Source organism: Mustela nigripes, chromosome 3 (assembly GCF_022355385.1).
Source record: "Mustela nigripes isolate SB6536 chromosome 3, MUSNIG.SB6536, whole genome shotgun sequence".
NCBI classification, from domain to species: domain Eukaryota; kingdom Metazoa; phylum Chordata; class Mammalia; order Carnivora; family Mustelidae; genus Mustela; species Mustela nigripes.
Genome location: NC_081559.1, coordinates 135,323,635 through 135,340,193, shown reverse-complemented (window position 1 = coordinate 135,340,193; position 16,559 = coordinate 135,323,635). Strand labels below are relative to the sequence as shown.

The 16,559-nt window shown below is 40.8% G+C and overlaps 1 protein-coding gene across 7 annotated transcripts in view; it reads left to right on the top strand.

The window, feature by feature from the left end:
* NCOA2 (nuclear receptor coactivator 2) overlaps positions 1–16,559 on the top strand; it is a 303,539-nt gene that overhangs the window by 264,994 nt on the left and 21,986 nt on the right. For 6 of the 7 annotated variants that reach the window (XM_059394696.1, XM_059394697.1, XM_059394693.1 and 3 more), the window contains 4 exons: positions 2,359–2,569; positions 4,666–4,872; positions 8,140–8,355; positions 11,536–11,665. In XM_059394696.1, coding sequence (XP_059250679.1) covers positions 2,359–2,569; positions 4,666–4,872; positions 8,140–8,355; positions 11,536–11,665 — 764 coding nt within the window. The remainder of the gene's footprint in view (positions 1–2,358; positions 2,570–4,665; positions 4,873–8,139; positions 8,356–11,535; positions 11,666–16,559) is intronic. The other variant, XM_059394699.1, reaches the window with a different exon arrangement.

Below are 16,559 nucleotides of genomic sequence, written 5' to 3'. Positions count from 1 at the left end.
CACTTTTTAAAATGCTCTAGACAAGGCAGCAGCACAGTAGGGAAACTTGGTTTCATAGGACAGCAATAAATTTCAGTTTATTAGAACTTCTTTCTTATGTCTATAGCTATTTTAATGATACAATTACAAGGGTATCTATTACACATTCTTAGGAACTATTTTTCTGAGAAAATAATGGCAATTACAGGAATTTCTATGAGAAATTTAGTTGATCCTGGAAAATTTTCTTAAATTACAGGATAATATGGTTAAAGGAATTCATTTAATTGACTGAGTGTCCATGATTATGTTCCAGGAACTGTTCTTGGAGGACAATAAATGTTCATGCTGATGTTTATACCTTTTGTATTCAGTAAAACACGGTAAAGATAGATTTGCAGTGGAGTCACTTTATTTGTACATTTAACTTGCACAAAATCCTGTATACACATTCAGAAGAAAGGAAGGGGGCAGCAACGAAGTGGTTAAGTAATGTGAGCAGTTCTGCCCGCCATTATACCCCATCGGTATGTACCGTAGCAGAGTGATCATGAGGTGGGTGACAAGAGTTTACTGGGTGTGGGTTCTCCTGTGGCTCTAACAGCGTGAACATGTAGCTGTGTGTTTTTAAAAGCAGCACAGCCTCTACACGCTACACGCTACACGCTGCACACTAAACTGTTTAGGACTCAGCTGAAAAAACAGCTTTGTGTTTCCACTCTGGAGAAGAAACTGACTGTGTTGTCCTCAGAGGGGACACAGGTGTACAGTGAGGTGTCTCCCCCAGGATCATTTTATCTCTGTCTGTCTATACTTTAGGATGCTGACTTCAGAGCCCAGCCCTTACCTAAGAGGTATCGTTCCCATATTTGGTGCCTCCATCTTTTGTCGGAAATGGGTGGCTAAACTAAACTAGAAAATGGTCTTGTGATTGCCCCAGCAACACACTGGGAATTTCCTCAAAAGTGGATCTTTAGGTTATTACTAAGCTAGTTGACTCTGAAGAAGGAATCAAGTAAAATATCACTTCAGTTTCTCTTTCCTAACTTGAGAAACATGGCCAGTAAGACTTCTCATACAGGTATTGCATGTGCCATAAATTTCAGAAAACCTTAGTAAATTCAACCTTTGCATGGGGAATAGGAATTATATATAGAACAAAACTGTGGGGCATTTTGCTTCAAGCAGACCTCCTCTCAGGTTAAACAGTTCTATCTGAATGCCCTGGGTGGACAAAATAGTCACGGTCAAGGATTCAGAGTCCATCCAGTGACTTTGGGGGAATTACCTAACTTCTGTGTTTCCACCTACACATCCAAGAGATCAGCACTTTCTTCATTAGAAACGACTTCTAACATTTAACGTCTTCTTTTTCTTGTGTGGTTGACACTGCCTAATAGGTTCTACTTAAAAGAATATAAAATAAGTTGAGCCTTCTGGATGAAAAGTAGTAGGTGTGAGATAGTGGTAATACGTACCTTATTATTTTGATGTTGGTCATTGAAATGAAATGACTTCTGTGGAAGGAAAAGCCCTAGGAAACCACGTTCTGCCTTCTGTGAAATCAGGTTAATAGATGCCATGTATGGGGACACCATGTTTGTATCCTGCTTCCCTATATTTTGTTGCCTAAGCTGGTGACGGACTGAGAGAGCTAGTAGCGTTTGAAACTGAAAGTGCGAGCAGGAAAAAAAAACACCAAATTGAAAAGGCAGCGCTAACTATTCATGGTGACTTTGAGCTGATTTTTCGCTTATTTTGCATTTTACCACCCCCCCTTTAAAAAAAAAAATCCTAGAAGGGAATGACCACCTAGAAAATACTGATGTAGTGTGCATTTAGATAATTTTTTTGAACGAGTTTTTCATTGTTGTTATTTTTTAGAGTTAACCATAAAACCTAGACCTGGACTCTTAAGTCTAGTATACTCAGAGTTAATCAGAAACATACATATACTCATGACTGATTATTATTATAATCATTTATTATTATAACTGATAAATTATTAAATTATTTATTAGCATACAATATTATTATTGTTGTTGTTGTTACTATTATTATTATTATTAGCATACAATAAAGGGAAATTTATACATTGCCCATGAAGCACAGCCCTGGAAGGGAGCTTTCTAATTCAGTCACGACTCTTCCAGATGAGGAAATAGAGAACTAAGAGATTAAGTTATTCGGCCTTTGTTAGTTATATTTTAAAAGATGATCAAGCCCCTCATTAGGCCAGAGGTCCTCACAGGTGTCTGCATCCTTTGCATGGCCGTGGTGGTGCCTCGGTGGTGCCAGCTGGGTCTGTAATTGCAGTTGGGGCTGGGATGCCCACTCGCAGGGTGGGACGGGATAAACTCTTCTGTTTGTTAACTGCAGCCTGGCAGTGAGCTGGACAACTTGGAGGAGATTTTGGATGATTTGCAGAATAGTCAATTACCACAGCTTTTCCCAGACACGAGGCCAGGCGCCCCTGCTGGATCAGTTGACAAGCAAGCCATCATCAATGACCTCATGCAACTCACAGCCGAAAACAGTCCTGTCGCACCTGTTGGAGCCCAGAAAACAGCATTGCGAATTTCACAGAGCAGTGAGTATGCGATATTGGTGGTTATGCCAAGAAATTCCCATATAATCACCATTAGAAACAGTGATTATTAAAATCTGATACAAAACAGCTTAGTCACTTCAAGGTTTCTGTGATCCAATAGCACCATCTACTGTCCAGGTTGTTGAAAACTCCTTTCAAAATAGTCTCCAGTGAACAGGGCTTTCCAACATTCTCGTGCAGTTCATTTCATCAGCACCAGAGTGAGACTGACCTACATAGATAAAGTTCTTTGGATGGTTGTCGTGTTTCCCTTTATTTTTGCTACTGCTTTCAGAAATGGAGTTTAAAATAGACTTTATGTGTTTTAGTATATAACTGGATACTTTAAATACAGAAAATAAGAAGGTTAGGCTGACTTTTTAGGAATAAAATGCTATTAAAAATTCTTAATATTTAATCTTAATAAACGGGCTGCACACATTAAAAATACCTTATCTCGTCTCTTAGAAATAATCTTAGAAATGTCAGTTTGAATGGAACTTTATCATACATGTTTTCTAAGTGCACATTAACGAATTTGATATAAACCTTAAAGACCTTAGACTATTTATAAATACATTTTTTCATTTATTCTTTTTATTTTAGAATTTTGTAAGTTTAAGATGAATTCTTTGTCCACCAGAATCACTTAGTTTACAAGCTCAATAATTACCTGAAGTTGTCCAACAGTTGTGAATGGAAGAAAATATCTTTCCTGTGCAAAGAGACGTAACTTATACAAACATAAATGACGTCCTTAGTGTGAATTTGATAGACAGAATGATTTTTCCCTCATTGAGTACAGTCTGATTGAGTGCTCAGCCTTTGTTCTCAAACCAGAAAAGGCAACCATCAACCAATTCACAAAACATCTTTAGTCACTAGGTCTTTTCTCAGGTAATTTTTAATGATTCTGAAACGGGTAAAACAAAATAGTTGGTGTTTGTTATCATCTCTCAAACCTTTGTATTTCTTGAGGAATGGAAGGTACTTCTGGACCATGGGCGCTCACAGTCAAAGAGCTGGGGAGTGGGTAAGAAGCACACTAGAGAGCTTACGCTCATTAATCAGAGGCATTAATGAAGGGCGGCGTGGGAACTCACGCTTTCTCCTCTGTGTGTACCTGCTGATGGTAATCAGATTATTGAGTGCTAACCAGAGAGCTAAACCTGAGGGAGTCATGATTAAACGTAGACTATTTCCATTCCGAGCCCTGATTCTTCTAAATATTTTATTTCTGTTACTAACTGTTAAGAACTTATTTATTCTAAATGTTCTGTTTAATACTATGTTTATGTAAGTCAGTAAAAATAAAATACTTGATATTATTTAACAAAGTAGCTCTATAAACTGTTATTTATAGTATCTGTATACTTTTAAAATTTAATCATGTTCTTATCAAATTATTGGTTGTCTCTGTGACAGTACAATGCAGTGCACACCTCACAGTGGATTCTTATCAGCCACCCATAGGAATCCTTTCAAATCTAAATGTGTCCAGAATTTAAAGAAGCTGTATTTAGAAGATTAAACAGGGCCCTAAAGCTTTAATACTGACTTCAGGGGGCAGAGTTCACACTTAAAAGATTTTAACTTCCAAGGCAAATGGATGCTTTTAACCTAATTCTACTCCCAGGAAAGTCCAGTTATGAAATGATACGTCCAAGCCCCACGTGTCTGGGTTTGGCGTTCTCCACAGGAGCAGTTCCTAGCTTCCTCGCTGTGACAGAGCCATGCGCCTAAATTTGGATGGATAGTGGCACAAACGGACAGGGCCATCTGAGCGTTTTACCTAGCAAATATGACTACATGTTAGAGATTAGTGTTGGGGAAGAAAAGACATGCAGGTTTTTTCCTCTCTTTCTGTAAGATTGTTAAGAGTCAAATAAGAGAATTGTTGATTCGATTACGAGTCCACATTTTGGTGTTGCATATGGTTTTGGTGTCTGTGAGTTCTTCTCTTTAATAAGCAGTTAGTCCCTGATGGGCATATCTTCGATACGTTACAGACAGCATTTTCCCTGAAGACTGCTTCTGTTGCTGTTCTTTTCCATTATCCTATATTAACCTTCAATTTTCATTTGTTTTCTCCTTAGCTTTTAATAACCCACGACCAGGGCAACTGGGCAGGTTATTGCCAAACCAGAATTTACCACTTGACATCACATTGCAAAGCCCAACTGGTGCTGGACCTTTCCCACCAATCAGAAACAGTAGTCCCTACTCAGTGATACCTCAGCCAGGAATGATGGGTAATCAAGGGATGATAGGAAACCAAGGAAATTTAGGGAACAGTAGCACAGGTAAGGGCTCAAATGCACTGTTACTTTCTTGGTGGGTTATTTCACTTAATGATGCATTCATCCACATCAAACTCGTAGGATTTTTCAAATGATATTTTTATGTTAGAAACTAATACTAGAAGGTAAGAAAGTTCTACAGACTTTCACTGGGAGTGTGGTATGGAAGCATTGGAAAGCATTCCAGTAAACTGACCATTTTATACTGTGATCATTACTGTGACGAGGTTTCTAACCATTAATCCTATAGCCTAGGCTGATGTCTTCTATTCCAGTTTACTGTTCTAGACATTATAGTGTTCTGTATAAAATAATTTGGTGGTTGCTGGCAGCTCATGTAATCTGCTGATAATCTTTAAAACTTCCTATCAATTGATGATTTGTTTTTGGAGAATTTCAGAATGAAAGTTTAAAATGCAGCCAACTTTTCATACTTACAAATGATATATTTCTTCAGAAAAATATTAATTAAAAATAAAGAACTTTACATGGTAATATGCTCGGTCTATGAGGACCAGGTCCAGGGCTCCCCTTTTGAAGATGGTTGACTTTGCCTGTGATCTGGTTTGGACCTAGGCTTGCTATAACTTCAGGTATCTGCCATGTTGCCCCTGCACAGTTGCTAAGTGGTAGTCAGTATCCTCACTGCTACCACGTTCCCCAACTTCCATCTAATGAAGACTCGAAATCATCTCAGCAGCAATGATTGCTATTCCCACCATGTCCTGTCCCCCCTATCTGTTTATCACAGACCTAGTAGCAGAATGCCAAGTTTCCTAATGAAGAACTCACAATTCATAGCCTTCTTCTTTGGCAAAATGAAGTACTCAGGAAAAAGGCATTGAAGGAAATAGATATTATAAAAAGAATTTGTATTCTTTTTTTTTTCTTTTAGCTTAGTTGTATAATCTCTGTATATACATTGCCATTTTAGACAGCTAACTGAAAATGAAAGTTCAGCTTAAGGGGAAAACTTGGATTTATTTATTTTCAGGTATTGATGTAGTTCATGGGGAAATGTGTACCGTGCTATATTAAAATCGTTGATTCCTTCAACAAATATTTATTGGGCGCCTACCATACGTGCCAGGCACTGACTACTCCGCTACATTATATATCCACAGAAATAAGGGCCGTAATAATTTTATAATTAAAGATAAAGTGTTGATTCATATAAACAAAATACTGCTTGGGACTCCTTGGTGGCTGAGTCGGTTAAGCGGCTGCCTTTGGCTCTGGTCATGATCTAGGGTCCTGGGGTTGAGCCCCGCATTGGGCTCCTTGCTCAGTCGGGAGCCTGCTTCTCCCTCTCCCTCTTTTTGCTCTTCCTCCTGTTCGTGCTCTCTCTCTTTCTCTCTCTCTCTCAGATAAATAGAAATAAAATGAAATGAAATGAAAAAAAAATTTTTTTTTAATCTTTAAAAAAATACTGCTCTCTGCAACAGTCTATAACACCAGAGGAGCCAGTGACTTATTAAAAGTGCCTCCTTAGGGACACCTGGGTGGCTCAGTGGGTTAAAGCCTCTGCCTTCGGCTCAGCCCAGGGTCCTGGGATCGAGCCCCGCATCGGGCTCTCTGCTTGGCAGGGAGCTCTCTCTGTCTGCCTCTCTGCCTACTTGTGATCTCTGTCTATTAAATAATTTTTTTTTAATTTAATTTTTTTAAAAAGTGCCTCCTTATTAGAACACAAGAAGCTCTGAGTTCTTGGAGGAATTTAGGTATACACCTGTTTTGAAATTTGGGCTGCCTGGAGATCACTGATATCTAGACTCTAAAGATCATATAATGCCTGTGATTTGTTTCAGAAAAGAAAAAGCCTGAAAGAGACTGAGTCCCCAGTTATTATAATTGCGGGAATATTGTTGAATTGCAGGTCATTTTTCCTTCTGCTTTCTGGACTTGCTATAATCTTGTTACATTATTTAGAGACCAGATTTTCTGAAAAATACAATACCTGTTCTCCCATAATACACTGTGTGGTTCAAATTTAATCTTCAAATAGTTTTAAAAATATATGGTACTATAATATTGTTCTAACTTTTTCAGTCAGATTAATTACCCTTTATTCTTGATTATCCTAACGTAGCACATTCTCATTTCACCGGTGAAAAGCAACCCACAATACATGTTCTCTCCGTTTCGTAAATACACCCCACTTTTAGTTATCGTAATTCAAGTAAATGAAAGCAAGCCATCTATTTGAAAGCAGAAGTTTTGTTTTTTGGTTTTTTTTTTTTTAAGATTTTATTTACTCACTAGAGCATGAGCAGTGGTGGGGAGAGGCAGAACGGACTCCCGGCTGAGCGGGGAACCCAACACAGGGCTTGATCCCAGGGCCCCAAGATCATGACCTGAGCCAGAGGGAGATGTTCAATCGACTGAGCCACCGAAGCGCCCCATCATGAAAGCAAGACTTTTATAGACCCATCATTAAACATTTCAAAATGCTGGGTTCTCACTTGGAGTTTTTCCCCTTTAGCCAATATTTGGCCACTGTCAGCGGGGCCAGGCCAGAGAGAGTGAACACTCGCTCCTGCCTCGAGTATTGTGCTCTTACTGTTATGTGTGGCCCAATAGCAGACAATATCTCAAGTATAAGAAGATTTTTACCAGTCTGCCCTAAGCCATTGTAGACCTATGTGATCAGGAATGGGGTGGTCCAGGTATGCTAAAGTTCCCTAGAAGTGGGAGTTCCCTTGCGTTGGATATAAAAAACTGTGGTAGAAAGGTCCTGTAATTTCTTCATGTTTTAGAGGCTACCATGGTCAGTTTCGAAGCTTAACAAATGATAGTACTCTGAAAGGGATCTGAGGATTTAAAGATGTGACATCAGCTTTATGGGCTGTTCTGGGATTTGGATTTATAACCAGAGTATTGATGACCAGCTTAAACCTTGTTTCTCTTCGCCCTCACCTCCCTTTTGAAAAGTAAAGCATTGACGTGTAGATCAGCTAATGTGATTCACTTCCTGAGGAAGGAAGTTGGGGTTATCCACACACCACAGCACCTGTTTCTAAGTACATATGGGAACAATTTTAACAGCTTTTCCGAACCATGAAGAGTGGCAAGTCTGTGCTTTGAAAACTGTAGAAATTGCCAACTCTTGTTTCTTCGCCAAGGGTCTGCGTCTGTCCCAATGAGGGCGTTACCTGTTGGGCTAACTGTGTATTACAGAATGACTGTCTTATACAGAGTAAGAGCATCTGGTGTTCCTCCGTGCTGCCTCTGCTTTCAGTTACTCCATGTCTGTTCCCTTTGGCTTGCCTGCAGGAATGGTGGGTAGCAATCCTCCCCGGCCCGCTATGCCGTCTGGGGAATGGGCGCCACAGAGTTCTGCCGTGAGAGTCACCTGTGCTGCTACCACCAGTGCCATGAACCGGCCAATCCAAGGAGGGATGATTCGGAACCCAACAGCCAGCCTCCCCATGAGACCCAACAGCCAGCCTGGCCCAAGACAGATGCTTCAGTCTCAGGTCATGAATATAGGTAAGGTAGTTCTAGTGCTTTTTTTTTTTTTTTTTTTTAAGATTTTATCAGAGAGGGCAAACACAAGCTGGAGGCAGGGGGACGGAGGGAGAAGGAGAAGCAGGCCCCCCTGCTGCGCAGAGAGCCTGCCATGGGGCTCAATCCCAGGACCCAAGATTATGACTTGAGCCGAAGGCAGACGCTGAACTGACTGAGCCACCCATATAGTACTTTTTACTTTAATCACCATGCTTTCTGAGAAGAGAGTAACAGCTCCAAAAGTTTTTTCAAAGATATGCTCTTCATTTGCAGTTTAGATGATTCCCCTCATGGCAAGCTGTCATAAGGGAGATTTTGCTAGAACTCTGTGTAGAATCATAGACTCTGAAAAGCTTTCTAGTTACATTAGAGAATCAACTATATTTGTGGTGTTTTATTTTTATTAAGTTATCTCATTTCGACCTTGGGGGGAAGTGAATTCGAGTGTCACACTGTGAATGTTATACATATGCTATTTTTAAAAAGTATTTTAATGTTACAGCAGTGGTTCCTAACTGAGTGATCATCAGAATCATCTCAGGACATTAAGATGCAGATTCTTGGGGCCACCATCCTAGACTATTAAACCAGACTTTCCAGGGTCTTCTAGACAAGGTCTTCCAGAACATCTATAGGGTCTTCTAGAACATCTCATAAAGTGTGAGGATAGCTAAAATTCTATTTGGATACAGTTCACATGTTATTAAAATTAATGGTTTGATACATTATACAGCACCATTTGTATGAAATGCCCAGAATAGACAAATCTCTAGAGAGAGAAAGTAGCAGGGAAGTGATTGCCTAGGGCTTGGGGTATGGGGGACATGGGGAGTGACTCCTAATGGTCATAGGGCTTCTTTTGGGGGGAATAAAAATGTTTTAAGCCCCATTGTCGTAGTGGTCGTACAACTCTGCAAATACACCGAAACCCACTGAGTCATATACTTTAAACGGGTGAATTATGTGGCACGTCAGTCATACCTCAATAAAACTGTTATCTTACCTGAAAAAAATGTTAATGGTCTGTACAACTCATACTTGGGATTGTTTTCTTAACCATTGACATAATAACCTTTTCTAAATCTTGCACATTAGCATAATTCAGATAAGTTAATGTTTATGTCCTTTGTCATATACTTAGATATGGTACAATGAGTAAGAGCTAAATCATTAACGGAAAGCTACCAGGATTGTTTTGACAAGACAACGCAGAATTCTCATCCTACCTCTGGTCTGCACTTCCCTACCTAGTTGTGTAATTTGCTCAGCACATTTTGGCATGTTTCTGAGAGGGGACATTCAGATAGCCTTTCTGCGGAGAATATCTTCGAATTAATGAGTGGTTTCCAAACATAATTCATATAATTTGAGGCTTCTATGGAACAGTGCTAAAAATGACCAGATTTTCATCCAGAATTAAGCTGGGAAATATTTTAATATATTGATTTATTCATTTAAATGTCATAATTAAGGGCACCTAGCTGGCTCAGTCGGTAGAGCATGTGACTTGTGAGCTCAAGATCGTGGGTCTGAGCCCCATGTTGGGTATGGAGGTTGCCTGAAATACAAAAGAAAAGAATAAATAACTATCATAATTAATAAATCCCTTATATCCAGAAATTTAATTTATTCTCTGTGTTTCTTCGCTGGAGGGCACCTCACCTGGCCTTTGAGCTGTGTATTGTGTTGCTGAATTTCTCTGATTTTTTAACAAATTCAAAAAAGCCCTAAACTCAACAGAAAATTATCTATTGTAATGAAAGACAGGTCTGCAGATGGTGGTAACAAAAAAAATCACTGAAAAGCTCATGTCACCCATTAGCTTTAAACCTCAAAAGAACTTCTAAGAGAGAGCACATCTGAGTTGTCTGGGCCTGCTTTCTGTTCCACCCTCTCTCTTCAGGAAGAACTAACTGAATGACAGTTAATATAAAAGCTCAGTTCCGTAATAATCCTGAGACCCTCCTGGCCGTCTTCACTCTTGCCTCTCACAAGCATACAGTCGAGTTCTGGAATTTACGTGCTGTGCACTACTGCCGTAGGAGGAATGTGGGAGCACGTAGTAGTCTCTGTCTGGCTCTCCTCTATCAAGCCAGACATTAAAGTGATTTTCCAAAGTCTGAAACAATGCCAGTAATAGGTTTTTTTCCATTTCTTGTTTAAAAAACTTGTTCAGGGGCGCTGGGATGGTTCAGTCGATTAAGCGACTGCCTTCTGCTCAGGTCATGATCCCAGGGTCCTGGGATCAAGCTCCGAGTTGGGCTCCCTGCTAGGTGGGAAGCCTGCTTCTCCCTCTCCTTCTGCCCCTCCCCCTGCTTTGCTTTCTCATTCTCTGTCAGATAGGTAAATAAAATCTTTAAAAAACAAACCAAAAAAGCTTGTTTATGTTAACATATAGTGGATTTATTGTAATTATTTTATTTATTTTTTAAGATTGATTGATTGATTGAGTGATTTGACAGAGAGAGAGAGAGGGAAGCAGACTCCCTGTTGAGCGGAGAGCCTGATGTGGGACTCGATCCCGGGACCCTAAGATCATGACCTGAGCCCAAGGCAGTGGCTTACCCCACTAAGCCACCCAGGCGCCCTTACAATTATTTTAAGTGAGTGAATAATTGTTTTCTTCTATTTTCCAAGGTTAATTCCCCATACAGTAAGTATCAATACAATATAACCCACATCAACAAAACTACAGGGTCAGGGTGCCGGGGCGCCTGGGTGGTTCATCGGTTAAGCCTCTGACTCTTGATTTCAGCTCAGGTCATGAGATCAAGCCCCCCACTCCCCCCACCTCACTCCCAAAGGGCTCTGTAACTCAGTAGGGCGTCTGCTTGAGATTCTTTCCCTCTGCCCCTTCACCATACCCACTTGCTCTCACTCGCTCTCTCAAAAAAGAAAAGAAAAAGAGAGAGAGAGACTATAAAAGCTTTAGAGCTGGCATTCTAGATATTGCCTAAGTGGGTGATAGGCCTTAATATTTATTGCCTTTGTTTCTGTTTCAGACCAAAAATTCAGTCTTCTTATTTTCACCTAATGATCATTGCATCTATCTTTTTCACTTTACGTAAATCAGGTACTTCACTTTATATTACGTGGCAGAAATAGGCACTTCCCTGATGACAAGTTGTGAAGTTTTTGGATTTTTGTCTTCTGTCTTTTCAGGGCCATCTGAATTAGAGATGAACATGGGGGGACCTCAGTACAGCCAACAACAAGCTCCTCCAAATCAGACTGCCCCGTGGCCCGAAAGCATCCTGCCTATAGACCAGGCATCCTTTGCCAGCCAAAACAGGTAAGTCCTGAGCACCCAGGAAATCCAAGAGAATCGTGGTTCATGGTGAGTTCTGGAAGTTACTTTAGACCTCTGCCGGAAGTTACTCTTTTTCTTCTAAACGGTCGGTCCTGGCCAGTTTTCATGTATTCAGACTAGATCATCAGTTATTGGACAGGGGGTATAGAGAAGGAGAAATCCAAAAATCAGGGAGACCTAGGGCATGTCTTTAAAAAGTTATGATTTAATTGGAAAATAAGATGTACATTAATAACTGCAGTAGAAAGTAGTAGGTACTGTAAATGCCATAAGAGGAATAAATTGGGAAGGAGCATCCAACGAGTGGTTGGAGAAGGCTTCACAATCTGGAAGGAAAGATGTGCTTCAGGAGGCAGGTGGCAGGAAGCCAGTCCAGCAGGTCAAAGCATCACAGGCAGAGCCTGGAGGCTGCAGAAACAGCTCGTGTTTAGGGTAACTGAAAATTGTCTAGTTTTCTGTCAACATATATTTTACCACTTAATATAGTAAAGGCAGTATGAGAAGACTTGGCAAGAGGGATTAGTAATAGGTCTTAAATCCCAAACTCTGAAGAATTCAGACTTTTTCATTAAGCCACTGAAAAAGTTTTTTGAAAAAGGAAGTGGTAAGTGATCATGTTTGATTGAAATTTTTTTGGTTTGTATTATCAGTCTAATAATTTTTCTTTGTGGGTGATCTTTTCTGTCTAGTTGCTTTTGAAATACTCTTGGTATTTTCTGTGTTGTACCTTTACTACAGCATGTCTCAGTGTGGATTGATTTATACTGCTTGGTACTTGGTGTATGCTGTACTCTTTTTAGTCTGTAGATTCATGGTTTTCATCAGTCCTGGAAGATTTATAGCCATTATCTCTTTATATTCTACCCCTCCTCTATTTTCTCTCTTTTGTCCTTTCGGGATTCTGGTTAGACCTATGTTACACCTTCTCTGCTGACACGGGATTTTTAAAAATTCTGCCCTCCAGGAGCACATGAGTGGCTCAGCCAGATAAGCATCCAACTCTTAATTTCAGCTCATATCATGATCCCAGGGTTGTGAAATCAAGCCCCGAGTTGGGCTCGGCACTGGGCATGGAGCCTGCTTCAGACTTTTTTTCCCTCTCCTCTGCCCCCCCCCCCAAACTGTGCTTTCTTAATCTGTGTATTTTCCATCTCGTCTCAGTACTGCATCAGGATGATTTTTTATCCAGTTCTTTAGTTATCTCTTCAGCTATGTTTGGTCCAGTCATGTTTTTCATTTCTATAAGTTGTATTTGCCTGGTCTGCTTTTCACAGCCTCATTGTTTGCTTATTTTTGTGGTTCCATCCTTATATCTTTAAGCATTACGTTCATCATTATTTTTCTGAATTTCTTTAATTCCAATATCTGGATTTCTTAGAGGTCTAAAATCCAATGTTGACTCTCACTTATGAGGGCCTATTTCCCTGAGTATTTTGGTAATCTTGCATTGGAAGTTCGTAAGTGTCTCTTGGCCAGTGAAACACCTAAGGTTGAAATTGTGGACACTTTACTTAAAAGTGAATTTGTAGTGCTCTCTGCCAGGGGTGGGGGTATGCTCCAGCTCCCTTAGTTCAGTCCAGCAGCCTCAAGTTAACTCTTTTATTTCACTTTGGCCCAAAACCCTAACTCTCTTACTGCTTTGTGGATAAAACACACCTATCACCAGTGGCTCAGGATGCTCAAGTTTTAGCTCACAGGTGGTCTTTTGTTTGTGCTTGGCTTTTTGAGAGTTCCACTATTCCCTGCAAACCAACATCACAATTATGTTCTGTGCATAATCTCGTTGTTTTTAGTGGTGCACTGAAAGCACATGGTGCTCAGGTGACCTTGAGCCCTAGGTGATGGTACCACTGGGCTGGTTGGTGGGTGGCAAGAGTCCCTATGTGGAAAGATAGAAGCCTAAGCCAGAAGGCACTGTGGGAGCTTAAAGGATGCACCCACAGTGTTTTCCAAAAAGCAAACTTGTTAGAAAACTTAAGCTGTAGCAACTTCAAATATGAACTTGAGGTTCATGTACAAGGAGTTGGGAGTTGAAGGCTCAATGAGGACCCTACTGTAGACTGAGCATTTTGTCCCTTGGGGATTATTCTAGTCTAAAATAATGTAATATTCTTATCAAATGCACAGATGATGAAAGGCAACAGGGTTTCTGAAATGTCATAAAGTAGAGTACATTCCCAGAGTTTCTTATTGTTTTTTGTTTTGTTGATGTTGTTGTTGTTTGTCGGGTTTTTGTTTTGTTTTGTTTTAATACAGGTTTTAGGGCACCTCAGTTGCTCAGTCAGTTAAGTGTCTTCCTGTGGCTCAGGTCATGCATGATTCCAGGGTCCTGGGATTGAGTCCCACATTGGGCTTCTTGCTCAGCAGGGAGTCCGCTTCTCCCTCCCTCTCTGGCCCTCTCCCTGTTCATGTTCTCTCTCAAATAAATGAATAAATAAATCTTTTTTAAAAATAACAGGTTTAGGGGCACCTGGTTGGCTCAGTGGGTTAGGCCTCTGCCTTCGGCTCAGGTCATGGTCTTGGGGTCCTGGGATCGAGCCCATTGGGCTCTCTGCTCAGCGGGGAGCCTGCTTTCTCCTCTCCCTCTCTGACTGACTGCCTACTTGTGATCTCTCTGTTAAATAAATAGATGAAATATTTAAAAAAATTAAAAATAACAGATTTCAGGGGCACCTGGGTGGCTCAGTTGGCTGAGCATCTGACTCTTGGTTTCAACTCAGGTCATGATCTAGACGCTGTCTAGGTTTTAACTGTATTTGTAATTGCCCAAATGCAGGGTAATAGGTAGGCATTTTTAAAGTTGGGATTGGAAGTCTGTATTGGTGTTTTTCCCCATAAGCCAATCATATTATGATGTCTCTAGGAAGTGACAGATGTGTGGTATGCCCAAGTTTATCAGATCAAGCCACAATGCACTGTACTTAGTTCTAAGTATAAGGTATAATATCCTGGCTTGATCAGGAGCCTTTTATTTTCGTCAGCTGGAAATTTATTGAACCTATGCAGTTTCTAGTACTGGGGTAACAAGGAGATTTAAGATCTCTTCCCTGGGTATAGTCCAAAGCTGATGTTTTTAACATAAATAACAATGTCAGTTTTAAGTGGAAAAGAGAGGGGGAAGCCTGGAATGACACGTTGTGGCCTTGTAGTGGTTTAGAAGGCATCTTCTGGAAAAGATCAATTGCCCAGGTTGGCTGGGGCTGACAGGGAAGTTGTGGACGTTGAGTTTTGGAACGATCCAGCTTTACCAAAGTGTATGTGTACTTAAATTCCACCACAACCACCTGTCTGGGGACATAGATATTTTCCAGGAGAGCTGAAATAAGAATTTTGAATCAGCTCAGTAAAATTCGTTTTGGGAAAAGGAACCTGACAACTTTGTATAAGGAGAACTGAAGAGAGGCTGACTTGACAAGAGCCTTGACCAGAGTAGGAAGGCCTGGAAGTACGGTTTGACTTTGAGTCAGCATCATGCACTGGTTTGATGTTTTTTTAATTAAGAAAAGCATGGGACAAAAATGGGTTATTTTATTATGCTGGAAATTCTTTTAAATGCAAATAAGCATTTGCATTAGTTTTTTTTTTCTCCTTTCTGCCTTTGGATGTATCTTTCCTGGGGTGGCTTTGTCTTGCAAAGGGCGACTGTACCTCCCTTCCCTGCTGACACTGGGTTTCCTCTGTTCCAAAACTGGAGACTCTGGGTTGATGCGAACCCTCAGCCTTCCCAGACATAAGAGAGTAGATCTCAGGGGCACCTGGGTGGCTCAGTTGGTTAAGTGACGGCCTTTGGCTCCCGTCATGATCCCAGAGTCAGCAGGGAGCCTGCTTCTCCCTCTCCCACTCTTCCAGCTGATGCACATGTTCTCTCTCTCACTCTCTGTCTCTCTCTGTCAAATAAGTCAATCTTTTAAAAAAGAGAGTAAATTTCACCTTAGCCTGCCATTGGTGAAGGGGTATGCTTATGTGGGAAGAAACAGAAGTTGAAACAGAAGTTGAATAAAGCTAGACCAAGAAAATCTTTTAATGCCTCATGTAACTAGCATCTTTGGGGAGTGAGGCCCCAGGTATAAGCGATTTGGTAAACAGACAACATCCACTCTTGGCTAACTTGTACTCTTTTTTCATGAAACTTAACCACATCCGAATGTTGGTCACTCCTCTGGGGAAGTTCCTCCTCTTTTTGCTTCTGTCACATGTGGTGTTTCTCTTCCATGTTGCCACTTTTCTACATCTGCTCCTTCCTCCTCCCACTCGGTAAGTGTGGCAGCAGAATGATCCGCTCATCCTTAATGTTTCAAAACTAAATTCTGGAAGAGTGCGGATGCTGGAGAAGCAGGAAGGGCAGGAGGAACCATTTTCACTAATGATGTCTTTCTGAGAAGCCAGGCAGTGAAGGGGGAAGAGGCAGGTGGAGAAAAGGCCCTAGAACTGCATGCAGAACAGGAGCCTCCAAGAGTGGCAGTTGCCTTTAGCAACGGGAGCCCTTTGAATGGACCCGGTTGGCTGCATCACACACCACTTGGCGTGTGGTGGTGGCTACATAGCCAGGTTGCGGTGCCTCAGAGGTGGTGGGAATGTGGGCTTGGAGGCAGTGACAGCAGGTGAGCAGTGTCATCGAGGGTGTGGTTAAAATTGGGCGATTTTCTTTGCAAGTTACTAGGGATAAATGGAGGGTATAAATTGTTTTTTAATGCACTGTATTATAACTGTTTGAAATTAATTGTTGGCTTTAATAGCATTTCAGGACTCTCGGCCAGAGTGGCATGTTAAGCTGTCTTTAGAAAACATGGCCTATGAAAGGGGGCCAGAGAACTTCATCCTTTGACAGATCTATTCTCAGTGACTTAAAAATGAAGCTGCTTACTCATAAACTTTT